This window comes from Panthera uncia, chromosome B4, assembly GCF_023721935.1.
Source record: "Panthera uncia isolate 11264 chromosome B4, Puncia_PCG_1.0, whole genome shotgun sequence".
In the NCBI taxonomy this organism is placed as follows: Eukaryota; Metazoa; Chordata; class Mammalia; order Carnivora; family Felidae; genus Panthera; species Panthera uncia.
This window is the reverse complement of record NC_064809.1, coordinates 48307675-48328775: the sequence shown is the minus strand read 5'-3', so window position 1 is coordinate 48328775 and position 21101 is coordinate 48307675. Positions and strand designations below refer to the sequence as shown.

The window sequence follows — 21101 nt, the reverse complement described above, 5'->3', positions numbered from 1 at the left end:
TGGCTATGCTGGTCTACCATGAACATTTAAACACTTGTGTCTCCTCCCCCATGCTCCCGGATCATCAAAATGAACAACATTAATGTGCAAAAAGAGTATGAAACTTCAGCATGGAGTTGTGAAATTCAAAGCAAAGATCTTATTTATTTTTTCATTAGAGGGTTGGGAGTAAAAAAAATCACCAAGTTCAAAACACTAACAAAAGTTGTATTCAAGGAGGGTAGTCATGTCTGTTACAGACTTTGAAATATCAGATGAAGAAATATCCTTAAATCACCGCACTGAGAAGGAGAAAACTCTAAGACATATTGGTTATTTCTCTTCATCATACTCTGTGAAAAAAATTCGGGTTAGAATCTGTTTGTTTCTGGTGGAGCTGTGTGAGAGGTTCATTTTCTTTGAAGTCGTCTGCAATATGATCCCCTTTTGCACTGTCAAGCTTGGCTACCTCAATTACCAGGCAGCCATTTTGAACTTGTGTTTTATTGGAACTTCAATACTTACCCCTGTGTTTGTGGGATGGCTTGCTGATGTCCGTCTAAGAAGAAACAAACTGGTATATGTTTGCTTATGTCTACATTTTCTAGGTGAGTGTCCTCTTCTGACTGGATTGTTTTGCAACTCAATTGAATAGCTTTTTGGTAGAGTTTTCACTTTCTATTATCCTTATCTTGCTGTTAGCCTAAAATGTGATAAATGAAGAGTATTGTTTCAATTTATACTATTCTTTGTATTATTTGAGGGATGCTAGTAAACATCTGTGCGTATGTGTGAGTGTGGATGTGTGGATGCTTTGATACCTATATCATTGCACTGATCATCTTTTATAATAATTACCTCTTTAGGTGTCTGTCTTCTGTGCTTCAAATGCGCTCCTTTCCCCCTTCCTGCCCCAAGCCGAAATTCGTGACAAATTCTATGTGAAACCTGAAGTTCACTTGCTTCGCAACTACAATGAAATGTGCTAAGAAGGGTTTTGAAGTTCACGTAGAATAATTGAGGATGTTTTCATCAAAAGGTGGTTCTTAATTAGCCATATAGTAATTAAGATTGCATATGCAGGCATGATTTCTATATTATGAACTATGGCTATATGCTAAACAAATGAATGAATTCAAGCACTACACTGTGCTTCTTTATATAGAGAAAAATAAATAATCTACACAAGTTTGGGAGTCAAGAGATTGTGAGAAATGTTGGGGAGATATCAAGATTGTTTGATACGGTATAGAGAATAAGTTGATGAACAGTCTGGAACTTGGGGCTGAAAAGTTATGTTGTTCTTCTGGACAACAGAGTCACTGAAGATATAATTAAAACAGTTGGGAAATGTTTTTCTTCAATAAAAAGGATAGACAACCACAGTGACAGGTTTTATACAGGGAGACCAGAACACCTCAGAGGACAGTCTAGGAGAAGTGTCAATCCAGGAGAGAACATGGAAAAAAAAAAAAAAAAAACGTTAAAACTTGGCTACTAAATAAGAGAACAAATATGATGGAAAAACAAACATTAACTCCAAGTTTCTGAGCTGAGGAACTTAGGAAGGTAGTATGCAATTCACCATTACTGAGAAGTGTAGCAGAAATGCAGGTTTGGGGGAACAGGGGAGGAGATAAATGAGGAAGGGGTGGATATCAGGTATCCAACATATCACCCAATTTCCAGCAGGTGATCAATTACCTTCACCATTCATCTAATAGAGTGTGATTTAAACTTATAACTTCTTCACTGCTCCAGTTTTGTTAAATAAAAACAAAGCCACTGCATGGTAAATATTCAGTCAACATTCAACAAACATTCCTCAGTGACCACTTTGTGCCAGGCATTGTCCCAGGATCTGGGAATGCAACAGAGGAGGAATGCAGTCTCTTCTCTGTTGGAGTTGACTTTCCAAAGAAAGAGAAATGTAAACAAGCAAATGACACTATGCCAGGTGCTCAGTACTGTTATGATGAAAAATACGGCTCAGTAAGGGGACAGGGGAGACTAAACAGTGACATGGTTACTATTCTGTATCTGGGAATGTTTTCTGATAAGGAGACATTTAGGCAAGCACCTGAATGGTTTCTCTTCTGAATTTGGTAAGAGACCACACCCATAGATTTTGGTAACTTCTTATTTAACATGGTGATTCCTATCAGTCTAAATTATTGTGTAAGCCATCAGACTAGGACTGAAGTCCCAATTTTAGAATTTGACCAACAAAAGACCTACGTCAACTCCATAACCATTCATTTTCTTACTAAAAGCTATTTCCTTGGCCCCCACTCAACAGCTGCCATCAAATTCCAACCAGTCACTGAGTATCAGAGGTTCTATCAAAAATGTGTCTTTTATTTCCAATGTTAAACCTTAGCTCAAAACTGCAGATTGCTTTTTCTTGATCATTACAATGGCCTACTTACTGGTCTATCAGTATGACTCCAATCCATATACCTTTCTACTAACAACATTGACTTCCTCAGCCAATAAATCTATATATTGGCTGTATTGTCTAAAAAAACAAAATCCAACTTAGTACAAAAGAACCTCTACAATCTGTCCCAAATTTACCTCTCCAGACTTTTGTGTCAATATGTGACCTCAACCATGCTGAACTTCTTGTCTACTACCCTTCTTTAAAAATTTTACATATGCTTTTTCGTATGTCTGAAATTTTCAACCTTCCTTTATGTTTCTGCCCCATATCCAAGACTTGAAAAATCCTGTCCTTCCTTCAAGACCCATGTTGTTCACTTCTCTGTGCTCACCCATACTCTAATCAAACCTCTATAATTTCATTTAGCACATTATAATATAATTTCCACCTGTATGTCCGTCTTCTCTGATGGACTCATTAGCTTCTGGAGAGGAAATCCAGTGGGGCCCCACGACCTAGCAGAGGAGATAGCACATCTTGGTGTTTTACAAAGACCTGTGAAGTATGTGTGCTGATTATGTAGTGCACAATAGCACACATCAAAGAGGAGACTTTCTATCATACGTGTAATAGACTTGTATTTTTATTACATCAATTTTACAACAGATAAAAATAAAGTTTTGATCCAATGAAATCAACGTATTACATTTTCTCAAAAGATGGAAGCAAAGCATCTTTCTAATGTACACAAAGGTAAAAGTGTTTTGTCTTTAGGGACGCCTGGGTGGCTCAGTTGGCTAAGCATCCAACTCTTGATTTCAGTTCAGGCGATGATTTCATGCTTTGTGAGCTTGAGCCCCGGGTCAGTCTCTGCACTGACAGCATAGGATTCCCTCTCTCCTTTCTCTCTGCCCCTCCCCTGCTTGTGAGTGCTCTCTCTCTCTCTCTCAAAATAAGTAAACAAATGTATATTTTTAAAAGTGTTTGTCTTTAAATATATGGTTGCTGCAAGAAGTAACTTCTCTGCCCATCCCCTTTGGGTGCCCTTAGCCTAGCCAGGCCTCACATCACCCTTCCAGAGACAAGTGGACTGAGTGGCAGAGAAAAAGCAGTTGGTATCACATCTGGCCAAACTTGACAGGAAACATCTCAACCTCAGTAATCTAAAGGGCCCACTCTCATGATAAATCAATTTGTTACCAAGCAGCTATTGAGTGCATATATTCTTCACATTATAAAAGCCATTGTAAGAGGGAGATAAAATATTAGACCTAAGTTTTGCCTTTAGGAGCTTATAGTCTAATTGAGAAAATTAACCACACAAAACCACCATGTAAAAATTTATATCAAAAATACGAAAGCCAAATTAATCTAAAATATGGAAGACGAAAGTAACAGGGAGAAGCATTTTTCACTAATCAAATTGATAAGTAAATAAATAAATAAATAAGATGATTTGACCACTTGATGGGAATTACAAAAAGAGGCAGATAACATCACGGTTGCTCTGTAACATTGGGCAAGTCACTTAACCTCACTAAATCTGATCTATTTTCTTTGAAAAATTGGAATAAGAGAAAATCTACCTCTGACATCACAAAGCTTTTCCAGGATGAAACAATATAATACATATAATTGCTTTGCAGAATTTAAAGAGCTTAGCAAAAGTATGAAATTTCTATCAAACAAGGAAAGTGCTCAAGTGTGGTCCCTGCGAGATGGAAGTGAGAAGGCTTGACTGGCCCCAGCCCTGTCATTTCCTGTCTTTCCCTCCTCTAGGCTTGCACTGCTTCACCCACCTGACCTTCTTACCTCTGTGTGTGCCAAGATGGCTCTGCCCAGCTGCCTCAGTGAGAGAAATCAAAGGGCATTAAAAGGAGAAAGAGAGTAGAAAAGGAAAAGAGACTCTGTTCTTCTTACAATTCTGATAATGTTCTCCTTAAAACATTTTCTTTAGCAGGCTTTTGACATGTCTGAGATCTTCGAGTTTTCTATCACTCTAGTGACCGAGAACAAATAACCCTTACTAACAGTGGTTGGCTCTGGGGCGTGAGATTACAGGCATCTCTAGCTTCTCATATGACATATTTCCAAATTCTGTTAAAATGGACATGATTTCCTTATACATCTGAGAGAAAAGATACGTCAAATTTGAGAGGGGAAAGAACTAGGCTTCTGGATTCATTGAAAGACATATTGAAGGGAGTTTTCACATTTAGAAAAATCATGCTATCTCCAGAATCGCAGTGACTAACAAATATTTTGATAAGACAATCACACAATGATGCTACTTTCAGAGTTAAAACCTTATTTATAACATGGTCTGGTGATTCGGTTGGTCTGTGCCATATTTATTCTCCTTTTTTCTCTCTCTACAGGCACTGTTTTATTATCCGTGGTTGCTTTTCCCTTGGAAGATTTCTATATAGGCACACACCATATGATTAACAATATACCAACAAAGGAGCAGAACAGGCTGTTTTACATGGCACTATTGTTCATCTGCCTTGGCACAGGAGGAATGCGAGCCATCATTTGTCCACCGGATGCTTATAGCCTTCAGGAGTATGGATCCCAGAAACAAATGTCTTTTTTTAACTGGTAAGTAGCACTGGCTAGAAGAGAAACAAGGTTTATGATGTTCCTCTCCCTCCTGGGATTTCTCATTGTTTGCTCTCTGGTACTCTGTTGATGGTAGTAATTCAGTTTTTGTCATTGACTGGGTTGGGTAAGTGAGGACGTGACAATGCCTGTGACAATGATTCAGCCAGGAACTGTGGGAGCCTGTGAGTCAGGTACAGACCACCACAGCTTACCAGCACCTTCCCGAAATGCAATGATAAATTAATCTTCCAAATAAACAAGTGGCTTATCATATTAAATGCAAGGTGGCTTTGGAGCCAAACAGGCCTGGGTAGAAGTCTCAACTCTACTTAACACAAGCTATCTGACCTTGGTCAAGTCATTTATTCTCTATAAGTTTCAGTTTAATCATTTATGGAGGGTTATAATGATACCTCTTCTTGGGTTTTATTAGACGTAATAATGTGTGCATTGTGGGCAGAGAACCTGGCACATCGTAGGTGGTCAATAAATGGTAGCTGTTGTTAGTTATGTCTACACTGTAGCAGACTAATGTGGCAGAGGTTATAAATGCACAGGTTAGTGCAGAGAAGATAAAAAGTATTTTACAATTTGTTGAATTGCAGTTTACAATTTTTGTATTCTACAAATTGTAAATTTTTTAAATGTGTTGAACACAATTTGAATACAATTTGTTGAATTATATTTTGCAACTTGTTGAAACATCAACCAGTACCTCTGTCTTGCATCCACTTCACCCCTAACACCTAAAAGAGTTTGGATTCCATGAAAATCTAACTACTTTCTGTAAATCTTTTTCTCTTTCAGTGAGTTCTTACACAGCTTTATGTGGTTTTAGAATCAATTTTTGTTATCGAATACAGATTCAAAAAAATAAAATTTGGATCTTAAAGTAGAGCATTTCAGCGTTTACTAGCAAATTTTGTTGTTATTATTACTCATCAGTGGAATATCAAGTAGATCTGAGATACATTCTTTTGTTCCCCTGTTTCTGTGAAATGATTTGCCAACATTTTTTCTAAATATTCTGTCTTTCCATCAATGTTAGCAATGGGAAAAAGCAATGTACAGACAGAATCAGACAAAACATTTAAAGAAAATTCATATTAAAATCATTAAATGAAAAAATTTAGAATCAATAATCTGGGTATATATAACCATGTAACTATCCAAGGCAGTTTCTTCCTTCCTTCCTCCCTCTCTTTTTCTTTCTCTCTTTCTCTTCCCTCCCTTCCTCCTTCCCTCCCTCTTTCTTCCTTCCTTTCTTTCTTTCTTTCTTCCCAGTTATATTAATATTACAAAGCACTCAGGCCTGTTTTGGATTCAGTCCAAACGTCAGAAAAAAATGCAGTTTTACCAAGGGTGGAAGGGACTCTTTACTTCCTTATAGCAAATTCTGCCTCCTTGACCTGCCCAAAGGAGAAAGAAAAATCCTTCTTTTTTATTCTATTCGGAGGTTTTAATCCTTAATTAGCAACATCATTTTGATTAAATAAGACTCTGGAGGATTAAGACTGGAGAGCAATCAGTTGTTCTGAAAGATAGCTCTGGAGAATTTATTGTACTGTGGTCTTAGTCATTCAGAGTTGTGTTTAATCAAAGTGACATTTCTCAGTGTTGATTACAAAGGAGACATTATATGAATGAAATATTTCCTTTGGGAAAGGGGGGGACTCCCAATGGGTTTGTACTTTAGGCCTTTAAAAGGGGGATGGGGAGCAGGGTGAAAATGAATTTCTGCAGCTGGGAGGAGCAAGGCCAAATTTAGGAAGAACACATTTCAATTTGGCTTCTTATTATTTCCTAATTTTACTAAAATCTCTAATAGAAAGAATCATGCAGAATCTTTAAAACCTAAAGTTAAAGCACCTAGAAATGTGCATGAGGAATCAAGGTGTTACTCTTTCATGTTATAAAGGACCCCCCTGGAAGGCAAGCTTCTTGAAGGCTGAATCTGGTTGTTTCAGTTTTTTGATTTTTGTTTTTTGATTTTAAGTTCCTAAAATCAAGCTACGGGAAAACTATGAGCAACTGCTTTTTGTAATTTATAGAAAAGAATGTTAACTCTATTGCTGTATATACTGCGGGGGCTGGTGGCAAGATGGACAGGGATCCAACTGGGCAGCCGGCAAACTGATGGGATCCTGGCTCTGTCAGAGGAGTTTTATGCTTTTCAGCGGGTCCCTTAACCTCTCAAAGCACCAGTCCCTCATCCACAAAATGGGGTTACCTTGGAGGGCTGTTTTATAGCTTATTTTATATAAAGTACCCTAGCACATCACAGGAATTCAAATTAGGGTAGCTGTTACTATAATTAAATGACTAGTAAGTCCTCAGCTAAAATCGTTGTCTAAATTCTGGGTAAGAGGGAACCTGTTTAGGAGGAGGCCATCTTTAAATGGGCAGCACATTAATTTAAAATCTATTTCTCCAAGTCAAAAGTGTGTAGAGAAATTACAAGCTTGGTTAATATAATGAATTTCAGTAGTATCTTTAAAAACCAGCATACCACTTGAATGTGTAACCACTTGAAGGCTGCATCCAGTTCTATTTTCAGCACAGATGTCAGATGTTCCTAGTTACAGGACCTTTAATGAGACATGTCATTGCATCTATACCACCTAAAGCTTCCCAATGATCATGTTAAATAGTATAGACTGGAAGTCTCGAGCACTGAAAGCCCCACTTCTGAGTGGAGCTGCCAAGTGTAGGTGAGAAAACCACTCCCAGCCAACATCACCATCTGGTACTGGATCTTCCTCAGCTATGTACCTTATTGAAAGAATATAGCTAAACTCCCTGAAATCAAGAGGCATACTAATCTGCCAACATTCTTGTGCTGTTATCTAGATTAGAACCTGGCTCTTCCAGCATTCTCCAAAATCTGAGGTGTGCAATTAAGTCACCACACTGGAGATCATCTAGGTAAATACACCTGTGCAGAATCTTTTCTGGAAGCAAAAAGAAAGGTGGATAATTAAGTCTGTCTATAACCATAATTTTAAATTCTACTGCAATTAACTTCAAATCTTGCTTCCACATTTCTCTAGTTACTTCACCTGATAATTTGCATCCTATCTGCATATCATAGTCTGTTGCTAACCAGTTACCAGAGTGAATTATACATGATTTGAAAGTCCAAATAGAATATTGGTGGAGTTCTTCAAAAAGTCTAGAGACTGACTTATTCCATCCCAGAAATTTTGAATATCTAGTACTCAAATTGATTCTATATAATATTTGTTTCCCACTAAAATATTCTGATGTTAATACTTACTTGAATTTAGTAACTTTTATCTTAGGGAAACACCAGAGGTAAAAATTTGTTATCCCACGGAATGTTTTTTCGGAAGCTGTTTAATATTTACTTGAGTGTTGTTTGAAAGCAGCGATTCTCAATCCTAGATGTACATAAAAGTCACCTGAGGAATCTTAAAAATACTGATTCCTGGGGCGCCTGGGTGGCTCAATTGGTTAAGTCTCTGACTTTAGCCTAGGTCATGATCTCACCGTTACCAGTTTGAGCCCCACATTGGGTTCTGTGCTGTCAGCTCAGAGCCTGGAGTCTGTGTCTCCCTCTCTCTCTGCCCCTCTCGCACTCATACTCTGTCTCTCTCTCTCTCTCTCTCTCAAAAATAAACTTAAAAAAAAAGAAATACTGATTCCTGGGCCTTGACATCAAAGGTTCCAAATATATTGGTTTGAGGTGAGACTGAGAGACCAGAATTTTTTTTTTTTTTTAAGCTGCCTAAGTAGTCAGGTTTAAGAACAACTGCTCTCAAGCAATTGCCTACTTTTAAGAATCACTTAAGGGGTTTATTTAAAAATGTTTTCCAGACCCCACCCACAACCACTTAGATCAGAATTTCCTGAAAGCATCGCTAGGGAATGTACACATTTATCAAGTGCTTCGGAATTGTGAAAACAATTCCAGAAGTTTGAGGGAAGGGAATTCCAATGTGGTCTAGGGATACCTTGAAAAGATATGAAACTAAACATTGAGTGCACACACTGGATGCCACGCGGCTTTGGAAAGTTTTGATGATTCATAGCAATTTTTCACCACACCTAAAAATCCATCTGAGTGAGAAAATCTACATGATCCTTGAGAAGAGAAACAAAATATGAATCTACTGAATTCTGCAGTAGTAAAATCATAATTTATGAAGTACATTTCAGCCATCAAAATCAAAGCAGTTTGTGGAATAACTGTATTAATATTCAAAATATCATGTGAGTTACATACTGAGAAATAGCCTGTAAATAGCTTTAAGAGAATCACTGGGTGCCTGGATGGCTCAGTTGGTTAGGCATCCAGCTTTGGATCAAGTCATGATCTCACAGTTCTCCTGTGTTTGAGCCCTGCGTCAGGCTTCACGCTGACGGAGGGGAGCCTGCTTGGGATTCTCTCTCTCTCTCTCTCTCTCTGACCCTTCCCTGCACACTTGCATGCTCTATCTCTCAAAATAAATAAATAAAGGTTTTAAAAAATATACAAAAGAAATCTTCCAAACTTCTATTTGCACGGGTCCTACTCAAGTTTAACAAATGCTACCTACCTACTCTTATAACAATAGGCACCGCCTTTAACTTTGCCAAAGTTGTAAGCTTTCAGGAAATACACTCAGAATTCCTCTCCAACATACAATCGTGGAAACCAAAGAATATTGAGGAAAAGAAAGACAGATTTCTTACATGACTTACTGCTCCTGCTTTTTCTTAAAGCCTGAGTGGTCGCATTTAAAATTAGTAGGTACATGACTAGGGACTTATTTCCATCAGTAAATATGCGATAGTCTAACGTTCTTAAGGAAATAAGAAAATGATACACAGGAGCAACTGTGAATAAGAGTAAGTTAAAAGAAGGAGAGGCAGGGAGAGAAAGAGTGAAATATTCTCCTAAATTTCTTATTTAAAAATATACCTTTTACTTTAATCATACTACCTCTTCACCAAAATCAATATCTTCCTTTATTAAATTTCCTCTTCTTTAACTGCAGCGTTGAAAAAAAAGTATGGATAAACAGTAAGACCTGTAAAAATTCCATTTGATCCTTCTTTCCCCAAATTCATGGCTACCAGAGTGTTCTCTGAAGTACTTCAATGGGCCAATGTTTCTACTAAAAGAAGCAACCTTTGACAACAGCCATCCACCAGGGTTTCAGCGCCCAAGTGTTTCCTTGACGCTTCCGAACAGTTCAATTCTATCCCATTGAAGAGCCACCAATCCCCTGGTGAATTATCTCAATATTGTTCAGTACAGAATAAAATGTTCTCCCTGAACTCCGTAAATTGTCCACTACCACCATGAACACCTGAAAGCTTTCCTCCCCTCTTGGTATATTCTCAGGTTAAGAAAAACCATTTCAAACCATTTCCCCTAAAATCACTTACAATAACACTGAAGTATGTGAAACTTGGTCCGTCTAAGACATGACAAAATATTCGAGCGACTCTAATAATGATTACTAAATAAGGTAAGGCAAATATTTAAAAGAAATGATCTCAAAAGGATTGCTGAGGTTTTAGCAACAAGTTTTCCCCCCCTTATTTGTATTCAATACCATAGGATCATGAAGACAAAAAAAAATCAGATTTCTATGTACTCCCCGTTATTTGCAGTTCCCAGTCTGTATTTAAAAGTAGACTAAAGAAACATATTTTTACTGCTGCTTTCAATTTTCCTTAATCACTGGTATTTATTTTGCTTTAGTGCTTTGCTCTCTGACTTTCTGTGTGAGAGGTGCTTTATATACTCAATTTGCTAGTGAGCTATGAGATGAAAGGAGTCTTAATGGTGAGTTTGAACATGGTAGATTTTTATTTCTCTTATTTTTTTTACAGTTGATACATATACAATTTCCCCCTTAATTATCTATGGCTTATCCTGTCCATGGATCAATAAAGACATATATAAAACATGCCTGTACTAGGTAATTCTTTCGGAAAATTACACAATCAAATAGGTCGGATGGCATCTGTTAAAATACATGGAGTACTTTATGTGAAATCTCTTCCTATACCTAGATATTCAGCACTATAATTCTTTTGTTTCTAACTACCTTTCACAAGATTTAAGTCTTGGAATAATTGTAATTTTCTTTGACCTTCTTTAGAGTAATTTCGTTTACATCACCATGTGGTGTTTAGAAGAGCCACACAATGTCTTCTTGGATTTTCTCAGCAACATTTAACATTTAAAAAAAGGGGGGTTTCCTAAAGATTGAAAGAAATATAACACTGCTTGCGGGCTCCAGCTTCTCTCGGTTGCTGACAGCCACAGCTCAAGTGTGCAGCATGAAAGGATGACCGGAGGCTGAGCATAGGGACTCTCCCCAGTTGTCCTACAAAACTCTGTGTGTCTCACCTGCATCGTGACAAGTTTCCATTAGTGGACAATAGCGAACCAGTTTCCTCAGCACGGCCATGTTTCATGTTTGATTACTTTCCTAGGTCAATTATTCAGTTTATTGTTCTATGTTGTTGTTTGATCAGTTGATTTTTTTATGAGATGCTGTGTTATTCATCAAATACTTATTTACTAGTCTTTTATTGTGGGCCTAGAGCTGTGTGGCCCCCTTGGCATTACCTATAGCAAGTATCCAGTATCCAGTCTTCTCTCTCTCCTCCTCCTTTAGATTAGTTCTAACATTTTCCTTTCTCCTCAGACCTTTAATATCCCTTTCGCGTAGCCAGTCCTGCCTGGTGACTCTCTTTTCACTTAGAGGGGATAAAAAGGAAGTAGAGGAGAGGCAAGGGAAGAGCGGGGGGAGGGGAGGAAAACAGGAGGGAGACAGCGAGGGAGGGAAAAGGAAGGAAGAGTGGATCAATTAGAACAAGTAGAGGAAATGCCAGAGGATGACCCATAGTGGTCATACTCTTGACAGACCTATCCCCCAGAGTTTGGGCACAACCTGTGACCTGACTCCACCCAACAGAATATGGCAGAGATGACAGGGTATAAATCCTTGATTATGTTGCTATATGGCAAAAGCGAAGGGATTGTGTGGTGTAATTAAAGTTTCTAATCATTTGATTTTAAAGTAATCAAGGAAGAGATTATCCCGGAATCCTGCATAGGCCTGATCTAATCAGGGAGGCCCTTTAAATCTTAATGATAATGTTAAGTGTTCTAAAACTTAGATCTATTAGTGTTTGCCCAATTGAAACATTTACCCAAACTCATAAAACTATATATTTAAACAGGCATTTTACTGTATTTAATTCTACCTCAGTAAATGTTTTAACTTAATGTTAAGACCCCCCTCTACAATGTGACTCTAACAATGCATTCTAATAATTCATTAGACCCAATGCAAGGTTGACAGGCAGAGATTATTTCCCCAGAACTAGCAAACCAGACTGCTAGTTTAGATACTTATTTGTAATACTATTTATTGGGAAGAAATACCGAAAGTTTTATTCAAATGACAGTCGTGTCTTTGGTTTAATGCATTGTCTAGATATAACCTGAGTTTGCCCATACTTTGAAAAGTGGAATAAATAGGAAGATTCAACTCTTAAACCATGCAACCTTTTCCAGATTCATTAGGCATATTCAGTGAAGTATTGTGTATGGCTTCTCTAACACCACAACACATAGATGAGTCGTTGCTGTAGAGACTATATGGCCTGCAAAGCCTAAAATATTTACTATGAGGCCCTTTGTAGAAAAAGTTTGCCAACTTCTACTTTAGATAAGAGAACGCATTCTTTCCACATGTAATCTCAAAAGGAATGAAACACAGATGACAAAATTGGTTAAGACTCCATAGCTGATATGTATACACTTACTAAGAAATCTAATAAACAATATTTGAAAATTCTAGTTCAGGGGCGCCTGGGTGGCTCAGTCAGTTAAGCGTCCGACTTCGGCTCAGGTCATGATCTCACGGCTCATGAGTTCGAGCCCTGCGTCGGGCTCTGTGCTGACAGCTCAGAGCCTGGAGCCTGTTTCAGATTCTGTGTCTCCCTCTCTCTCTCTGACCCTCCCCCGTTCATCCTCTGTCTCTCTCTGTCTCAAAAGTAAATAAACATTAAAAAAAAATTCAAAAAAAAAAAAAAAGAAAATTCTAGTTTAGCCAACATGCCACAATTTTATAGCTTAAATGTATATACAAGCAGGAGGAGCGAAGATGGCAGAACAGCATGGAAGTTTTTTGTGTGTTTCGCATCCATGAAATACAGCCAGACTAACACTAAACCATCCTACACACCTAGAAAACTGACTGGAGGATTAACACAACGATCTGCACAACCTGAACCACAGAATTCAGTAGGCATACGGTGCGGAGAAGTGAACATGGGGAGCGAGAGGCGCAGGAAGGGAGGTGCTTTTGCCAGCAGAGAGAGGACGGAGACTGGGGGGGGCGAGAATACGGGAAAAGCACCCCTCCCCAAAGCAGCTGGAGAGAAAGTAGAAAATTGGAAACAGCTGCAGGGACTAAACTAAAAAAAGGAGAAAGGAGAAGGTTTAAATTCCATTAAGACTGTAAACAAGGGGAGTGCAGAGTCTGCAACTCTGCAGCTCCATACGTGGCGGTGCTCTGGTGGGAAGGGAGAATCACCAGGAACAGAGTGGGACCCGGGAGGATCTCGGGCCACATGGGGAAAAACGGTTCACTGCTGGAAGGACATTTGGTAGAGACTGTTGAAGCCACCTGGTCCCAGCAGACCCCAGAGGGTGGCCACATTCTCTGGTGCTGGAACAACGTCATTAAGGGTGAATCCTGGTGCCAGATGTGTGTTGTGATCTTCCATAATCCCTGAAAAGCTGCTGCTACACCATCTCATGAACATTTTCGGGGGCAGGCTGGCACCTGGCTACAGTCTCGGGGCACTGGCAGCAGCAGGGTCCAGCAAGCGTTCCAGGGTGCAGTCGACACTCAGCCATTGTTCATTCGGCCATTGCTCGGTAAGACCCTCCACAGAGGGGCAGAACGGGTCAAAGCTGCAGTCCTTCAGAAGTAAGGGGCTTGGGAAAGCAGCCACATATGAGACAAAACTCAGGAGAGAGGTACTGCCCCGGGGCCTGGTCACAGAGAGTGAAAAAGCAGAGAGTGGACGAAAGCTGAAGACAGATGACAGGTGCATGATTGCTGATCTGGGAGAACAGACTGGGTAGCTGGGTGGCACCATTTTCACCCCTCCGGCACATGCGCATACGCACCCACAGGGACTTCAATAATCCACCTCAGTAGGCTAGCAGCGCCATCTAGTGGAAAGCAGAGCCGTTACACTGAGCCCCGCCCAACTGGGCCAACCTTGCTCTTCAAGAACACAAGTATCACCATCTACTTAGTATATGGACTATAAAGCGATACCTAGACTGACTTTTAGGGGAAAAAGAAGTAATTTCAGTCCTACTTCAATCTGTTAGCAGATTGAATTCAATTTTCTTTCTTTTTTTTTCTCTTTTACACTTCTTTTTCTTGAAAACAGAAGAGAAAAAATTCATTTTTATTTTCAATTTTTATTAAAGATATTTTTCTTTAATTTTCATTACTATATTTTTTACTTTTGTATAAATTTTTTTAATTCTATTTTAAGTCCATCATTTTATTTTAGTCTACTTCACTTATTCACCTTTTCAAATTTTCAAACAATCGCCTTTTTTTTTCTCTTTTTCTTTTCTTTTCTTTTTCTTGAATGCAGAAAGAGAAAAACTTCATTTTTACCTTCAATTTCTATTAAAAATATTTTTTAATTTTTTACTATATTTTTTGCTTTTATGTAAATTTTTTTAAAATTCTATTTTACTTCCATCATTTTATTTTGGTCTACTACAGTGTATTCACTTTTTCAAATTTTCAAACGATTTCTTTTTTCCTTTTTATTCTTTTTTCTTTTTTCTCTCATTTCTTTCCTTTTTCTTGAATATAGAAAAAGAAAAATTTATTTTTGTGTTTAATTTTTAATAAAAATATTTTTCTTTAATTTTTTCTATGTATTCTCTACCTCTGTGTATATTTTTTCAAATGCTATTTTACTTCCATTCTCTCATTTTAGTCTACTTCAGTGTATTCATTTTCCAAATTCTCAAATGGTTTCCTTTTTTTTTTTCTTTCTTCCCCCCCGCCCCACTTTTTTTCTCTAATCTGTCAAACCACTTTCAACACCCAGACAAAAAAACACCTAAGATCTAGCATCATTTATTCGATTTGTGTGTGTGTGTGTGTGTGTGTAATTACTTAATTTTAATATTTTTTAATTTTAATTTTTTAATTTTAATTTTTCTACCTCATTAATTCCTTTTCTCCCTTCAAAATGACAAAATGAAGGAATCCACCCCAAAAGAAAGAGCACAAAGAAATGACAGCCAGGGATTTAACCAACACAGATACAAGCAAGATGTCTGAACCAGAATTTAGAATCACGATAATAAGAATACTAGCTGGAGTTGAAAATAGATAAGAAACCATTTCTGCAGAGACAAAAGAAGTAAAAAATAGTCAGAATGAAATTTAAAATGCTATAACTAAGCTGCAATTACGGATGGATGCAGCGGCAGCAAGGATGGATGAGCAGAACAGAGAATCAGCGATATAGAGGACAAACTTATAGAGAATAATGAAGCAGAAAAAAAGAGGGACATTAAGGCAAAAGAGCACGATTTAAGAATTAGAGAAATCAGTGACTCACTAAAAGGGAACATCAGAATCATAGGGGTCCCAGAAGAGGCAGAGACAGAAATAGGGGTAGAAGGGTTATGTGAGCAAATCATAGTGGAAAAGTTTCCTAACCTGGGGAAAGACACAGATATCAAAATCTAGGAAGCACAGACGACCCCCATTAGATTAAAAAAACAGACCATCAACAAGGCATATCATAGTCAAATTCACAAAATACTAAGGCAAGGAGAGAATCATGAAAGCAGCAAGGGAAAAAAAGTCCCTAACCTACAAGGGAAGACATATCAGGTTTGCAGCAGACCTCTGCACAGAAAATTGGCAGGCCAGAAAGGAGTGACAGGATATATTCAATGTGCTGAATCAGAAAAATATGCAGCCAAGAATTCTTTATCCAGCAAGGCTGTCATTCAAAATATGAACGAGAGATAAAAGTTTCCCAGACAAACAAAAATTAAAGGAGTTTGTGACCACTAAACCAGCCCTGCAAGAAATTTTAAGGGGGACTCAATGAGGGGAGAAAAGATGAAAAAAATTTATATATATATTTATATTTATATTTATATAAATATATATATATATAATATATATATATATAAATATATATATATATATAAATATATATATATATATATCTCAAAAGCAACAAAGATCAGAAAGGACCAGAGAACACCATCAGAAACTCCAACTCTAAAAGTATCATAATGGCAATAAATTCATATCTTTCAGTATTCACTCTAAATGTCAACAGACTCAATGCTCCAATCAAAACACATAGGGTAATAGAATGGATAAGAAAACAAGATCCATCTATATGCTGTTTACAAGAGACCCACATTAGACCTAAAGACACCTACAGATTGAAAATAAGGGGATGGAGAACCATCTATCATGCTAATGGCCAGAAAAGAAAGCTGGAGTAGCCATACTTCTATCAGACAATCTAGACTTTAAAATGAAAACCATATTAAGAGATGCAGAAGGGCATTATATCATAATCAAGGAGTCTATCCACCAAGAAGACCTAACAATTGCAAACATTTATGTGCCAAATGTGAAAGCACCTAAATATATAAATCAATTAATCACAAACATAAAGAAACTCATTGATAGTAATACCATAATAGTAGGAGACTTCAACACCACACTCACAGCAATGGACAGATCATAATCAAAAAATCAACAAGCAAACAATGGCTTTGAATGACACACTGGACCAGATGGACTTAACAGATATATTCAGAACATTTCATCCTAAAGCAGCAGAATATACATTCTTCTCCAGTGCACATGGAACATTCTCCAGAATAGACCATATACTGGGACACAAATGAGCCCTAAGTAAGTACAAAAAGATCGAGATCATACCGTGCATATTTTCAGATCACAATGCTATGAAACTCGAAATCAACCACAAGAAAAAATTTAGAAAGGTAACAAATACTTGCAGACTGAAGAACATCCTACTAAAGAATGAATGGACTAAACAAGCAGTTAAAGAGGAAGTTAAAAAGTATATGGAAGCCAATGAAAATGATAACACCACAACCCAAAACCTCTGGGACGCAGCAAAGGCAGTCATAAAAGGAAAGTATATAGCAATCCAGGCCTTCCTAAAGAAGGAAGAAAGATCTCAGATACACAACCTAACCTTATGCCTTAAGGAGCTGGCGTAAAAAGAACAGCAAATTAAACCCCAAACCAGCAGAAGACAGGAAATAATAAAGATTAGAGCAGAAATTAATGCTATCAAAACCAAAAAAAAACAAAAACAGTAGAACAGATCAATGAAACCGGAAGTTTGTTCTTTGAAAGAATTAACAAAATTGATAAAGCACTAGACAGTATGACCAAAAAGAAAAAGGAAAGGACCCAAATAAATAAATTCAAGAATGAAAGAGGAGAGATCACAAACAACACAGCAGAAATAAAAACAATAACAACAGAATATTATGAGCAATTATATACCAATGAAATGGGCAATCTGGAAGAAATGGACAAGTTCCTAGAGACATATACACTACAAACACTGAAACAGGAAGAAATAGAAAATTTGAACAGACCTGTAACCAGTAAGGAAATCGAATTAGTAATTAAAAATCTGCCAAAAAACAAGAGTCCAGGGCCAGATGACTTTCCAGGGGAATTCTACCAAACATTTAAGGAAGAGTTAACACTTACTCTCTTGAAGCTACTCCAAAAAATAGAAATGGAAGGAAAACTTCCAAACTCTTTCTATGAAGCCAGCATTACCTTGATTCCAAAACCAGACAGAGACCCCACTAAAAAGGAAAACTATAGACCAATTTCTCTGATGAACATGGATGCAAAAATCCTTAACAAGATATTAGCCAACCGGCTCCAACAATAAATGTATTGTTGGAGAAAGAAAATTATTCACCACGATCAAGTGGGGTTTATACCTGGGATGCAGGGCTGGTTCAATATCCACAAAACAATTAACGTGATTAATCACATCAATAAAAGAAAGGACAGGAACCATATGATCCTCTCAATAGATGCAGAGAAAACATTTGACAAAATACCGCATCCTTTCTTGAAAAAACCCTCAAGAAGTAGGGATAGAAGGAGCATACCTCAAGATCATAAAAGCCATATATGAATGACTCAACGCTAATATCATCCTCAATGGGAAAAAACTGAGACCTTTCCCCCTATGGACAGGAACAAGACAGGGATGTCCACTCTCACCACTGTTATTCAACATACTATTGGAAGTCTTAGCCTCTGCAATCAGACAACACAAAGAAATAAAAGGCATCCAAATCGGCCAGGAGGAGGTCAAGCTTTCACTCTTCACAGATGACATGATAGTTTATATGGAAAACCCAAAAGATTCCACCAAAAAACTGCTAGAATTGATTCATGAATTCAGCAAAGTTGTAGGATATAAAATCAACACACAGAAATCCGTTGCATTCCTATACACCAACAATGAAGCGACAGAAAGAGAAATCAAGCAATTGATCCCATTTACAGTTGCACAAAAAAACATAAAATACCTAGGAATAAATAGAACCAAAGAGGTGAAAAATCTATATACTGAAAACTATAGAAAGCTTATGAAAGAAATTGAAGAAGACACACACACACAAAAATGAAAAAAGATTCCATGCTCCTGGTTAGGAAGAACAAATATTATTAAAATGTCGATATTTACCCAAAGCAATCTACATATTCAATGTAATCCCTATCAAACTAACACCAGCATTCTTCACAGGGCTAGAACAAATAATCCTAAAATCTGTATGAAACCAGAAAAGACCCCAAATAGCCAAAGCAATCTTGAAAAAGAAAACCAAAGCAGGAGGCATCACAATCCCAGACTTCAAGCTATACTACAAAGCTGTAATCATCAAGACAGTATGGTACTGCCACAAAAACAGACACTCAGATTAATGGAACAGAATAGAGAACACACAAATGGACCCACAAACATATGGCCAACTGATCTCTGACATAGCCATCAAAATCCTCGAGGAGAAAGCAGGCAAAAACCTCTTTGATCTTGGCCTCAGCAACTTCTTACTCAACATGTTTCCAGAGGCAAGGAAAACAAAAGCAAAAATGAACTACTGGGACCTCATCAAAATAAAAGCTTCTGTGCAGCAAAAGAAACAATCAGCAAAACTAAAAGGCAACCAAAGGAATGGGCAAATGATATTTGCCCATGACATATCAGATAAAGGGTTAGTATCCAAAATCTATCAAGAACTTCTCAAACTCAGAACCCAAAAAACAAATAATCCAGTGAAGAAATGGGTGAAAGACATGAATAGACACTTCTCCAAAGAAGACATCCAGATGGCCAACTGACACATGAAAAAATGCTCAACATCACTCATCATCAGGGAAATACAGATCAAAACCACAATGAGATACCACCTTACACCCGTCAGAATGGCTAACATTAACAACTCAAGCAACAACAGATGTTGGCGAGGATGCGGAGAAAGAGCATCTCTTTTGCATTGTTGGTGGCAATGCAAGCTGGTGCAGCCACTCTGGAAAACAATATGGAGTTTCCTCAAAAAACTAAAAATAGAACTACCTTACGACCCAGCAATTGCACTACTAGGCATTTATCCACAGGATACAGGTGTGCTGTTTCAAAGGGACACATGCACCCCCATGTATATAGCAGCACTATCAACAATAGTCAAAGTATGGGAAGAGCCCAAATGTCCATCGATGGATGAATGGACAAAGAAGATGTGGTATATATATACAATGGAGTGTTACTCGGCAATCAAAAAGAATGAAGTCTTGGGGCGCCTGGGTGGCGCAGTCGGTTGAGCGTCCGACTTCAGCCAGGTCACGATCTCACGGTCCGTGAGTTCGAGCCCCGCGTCAGGCTCTGGGCTGATGGCTCGGAGCCTGGAGCCTGTTTCCGATTCTGTGTCTCCCTCTCTCTCTGCCCCTCCCCCGTTCATGCTCTGTCTCTCTCTGTCCCAAAAATAAATTAAAAAAAAAAAAAAAAAAACGTTTAAAAAAAAAAAAAAAGAATGAAGTCTTGCCATTAGCAACTACGTTGATGGATCTGGAGGGTTTTTTGCTAAGTGAAATTAGTCAGTCAAAGAAAGACAAAAATCATATGACTTCACTCATACGAGGACTTTAAGAGACAAAACAGATGAACATAAGGGAAGGGAAATAAAAATAATATAAAAACAGGGAGGGGGACAAAACAGAAGAGACTCATAAATATGGAGAACAAACTGAGGGTTACGGAAGGGGTTGTGGGAGGGTGGATGGGCTAAATGGGTAAGGGGCACTAGGGAATCTACTCCTGAAATCATTGTTACACTGTATGCTAGCTAATTTGGAAGTAAATTTTAAAAAAATAAAAAATTAAATTAAAAAGAAATGTATATAAAAGCATTAAAATTTGTGATTGTTGTCTGAGGTAACTGAATGGTATTTTCAATTCCATCTGTGCACCCCAGGTTTTGTTGGATCATGAACCTGAAAGCAACCATTGTCTTTCTGGGAATATCTTACATTCAGCACTCAGGGGCCTGGGCCCTGGTTTTACTCATTCCTTCTATGTCTACACTTATGGCTATGATAACTCTTCATATGATGCACTGTAACCTGATTCATCAGCCAGAAAAATGTAAGTAAACCACATTCTACATTAATTTTTTGGTTTTCATGGTTTTCTCGACACATTTCTTCCTCTTTGATCCCCGGTAACTTCTCTTTCAACTCACAGAATTTGTAGATTCTACCAATTACTACACTTGAGAGCAACAAAGTCTCCAAGAATATCAACAGTCTCTAATTTCTTTTACTTTTCCCTTTGTAAAAAAGGTTTACTAATGGGTTATTTTTAAACATAAACAAAAGTAGAAAAAAATCATGTAACCACTCTATCGCGCTCTCAGCTTCAATTATTATCAACTCCACTCACTCTTTTCCCCATCCCTCTTGGTAATTTTGAAGCAATAATGAAACATTATAGCATTTCATTTGTGCATATGTGT

At 37.7% G+C, this 21101-nt stretch overlaps 1 protein-coding gene across 1 annotated transcript in view; it reads left to right on the top strand.

The window, feature by feature from the left end:
- Positions 1–226: 226 nt before the first annotated feature.
- The window catches only part of SLC15A5 (solute carrier family 15 member 5), an 84713-nt gene continuing 63838 nt past the window's right edge, over positions 227–21101 (top strand). Inside the window, exons 1-3 of the mRNA XM_049625143.1 lie at positions 227–587; positions 4741–4963; positions 20562–20731. Of these exons, the coding sequence (XP_049481100.1) occupies positions 227–587; positions 4741–4963; positions 20562–20731 (754 nt within the window). The remainder of the gene's footprint in view (positions 588–4740; positions 4964–20561; positions 20732–21101) is intronic.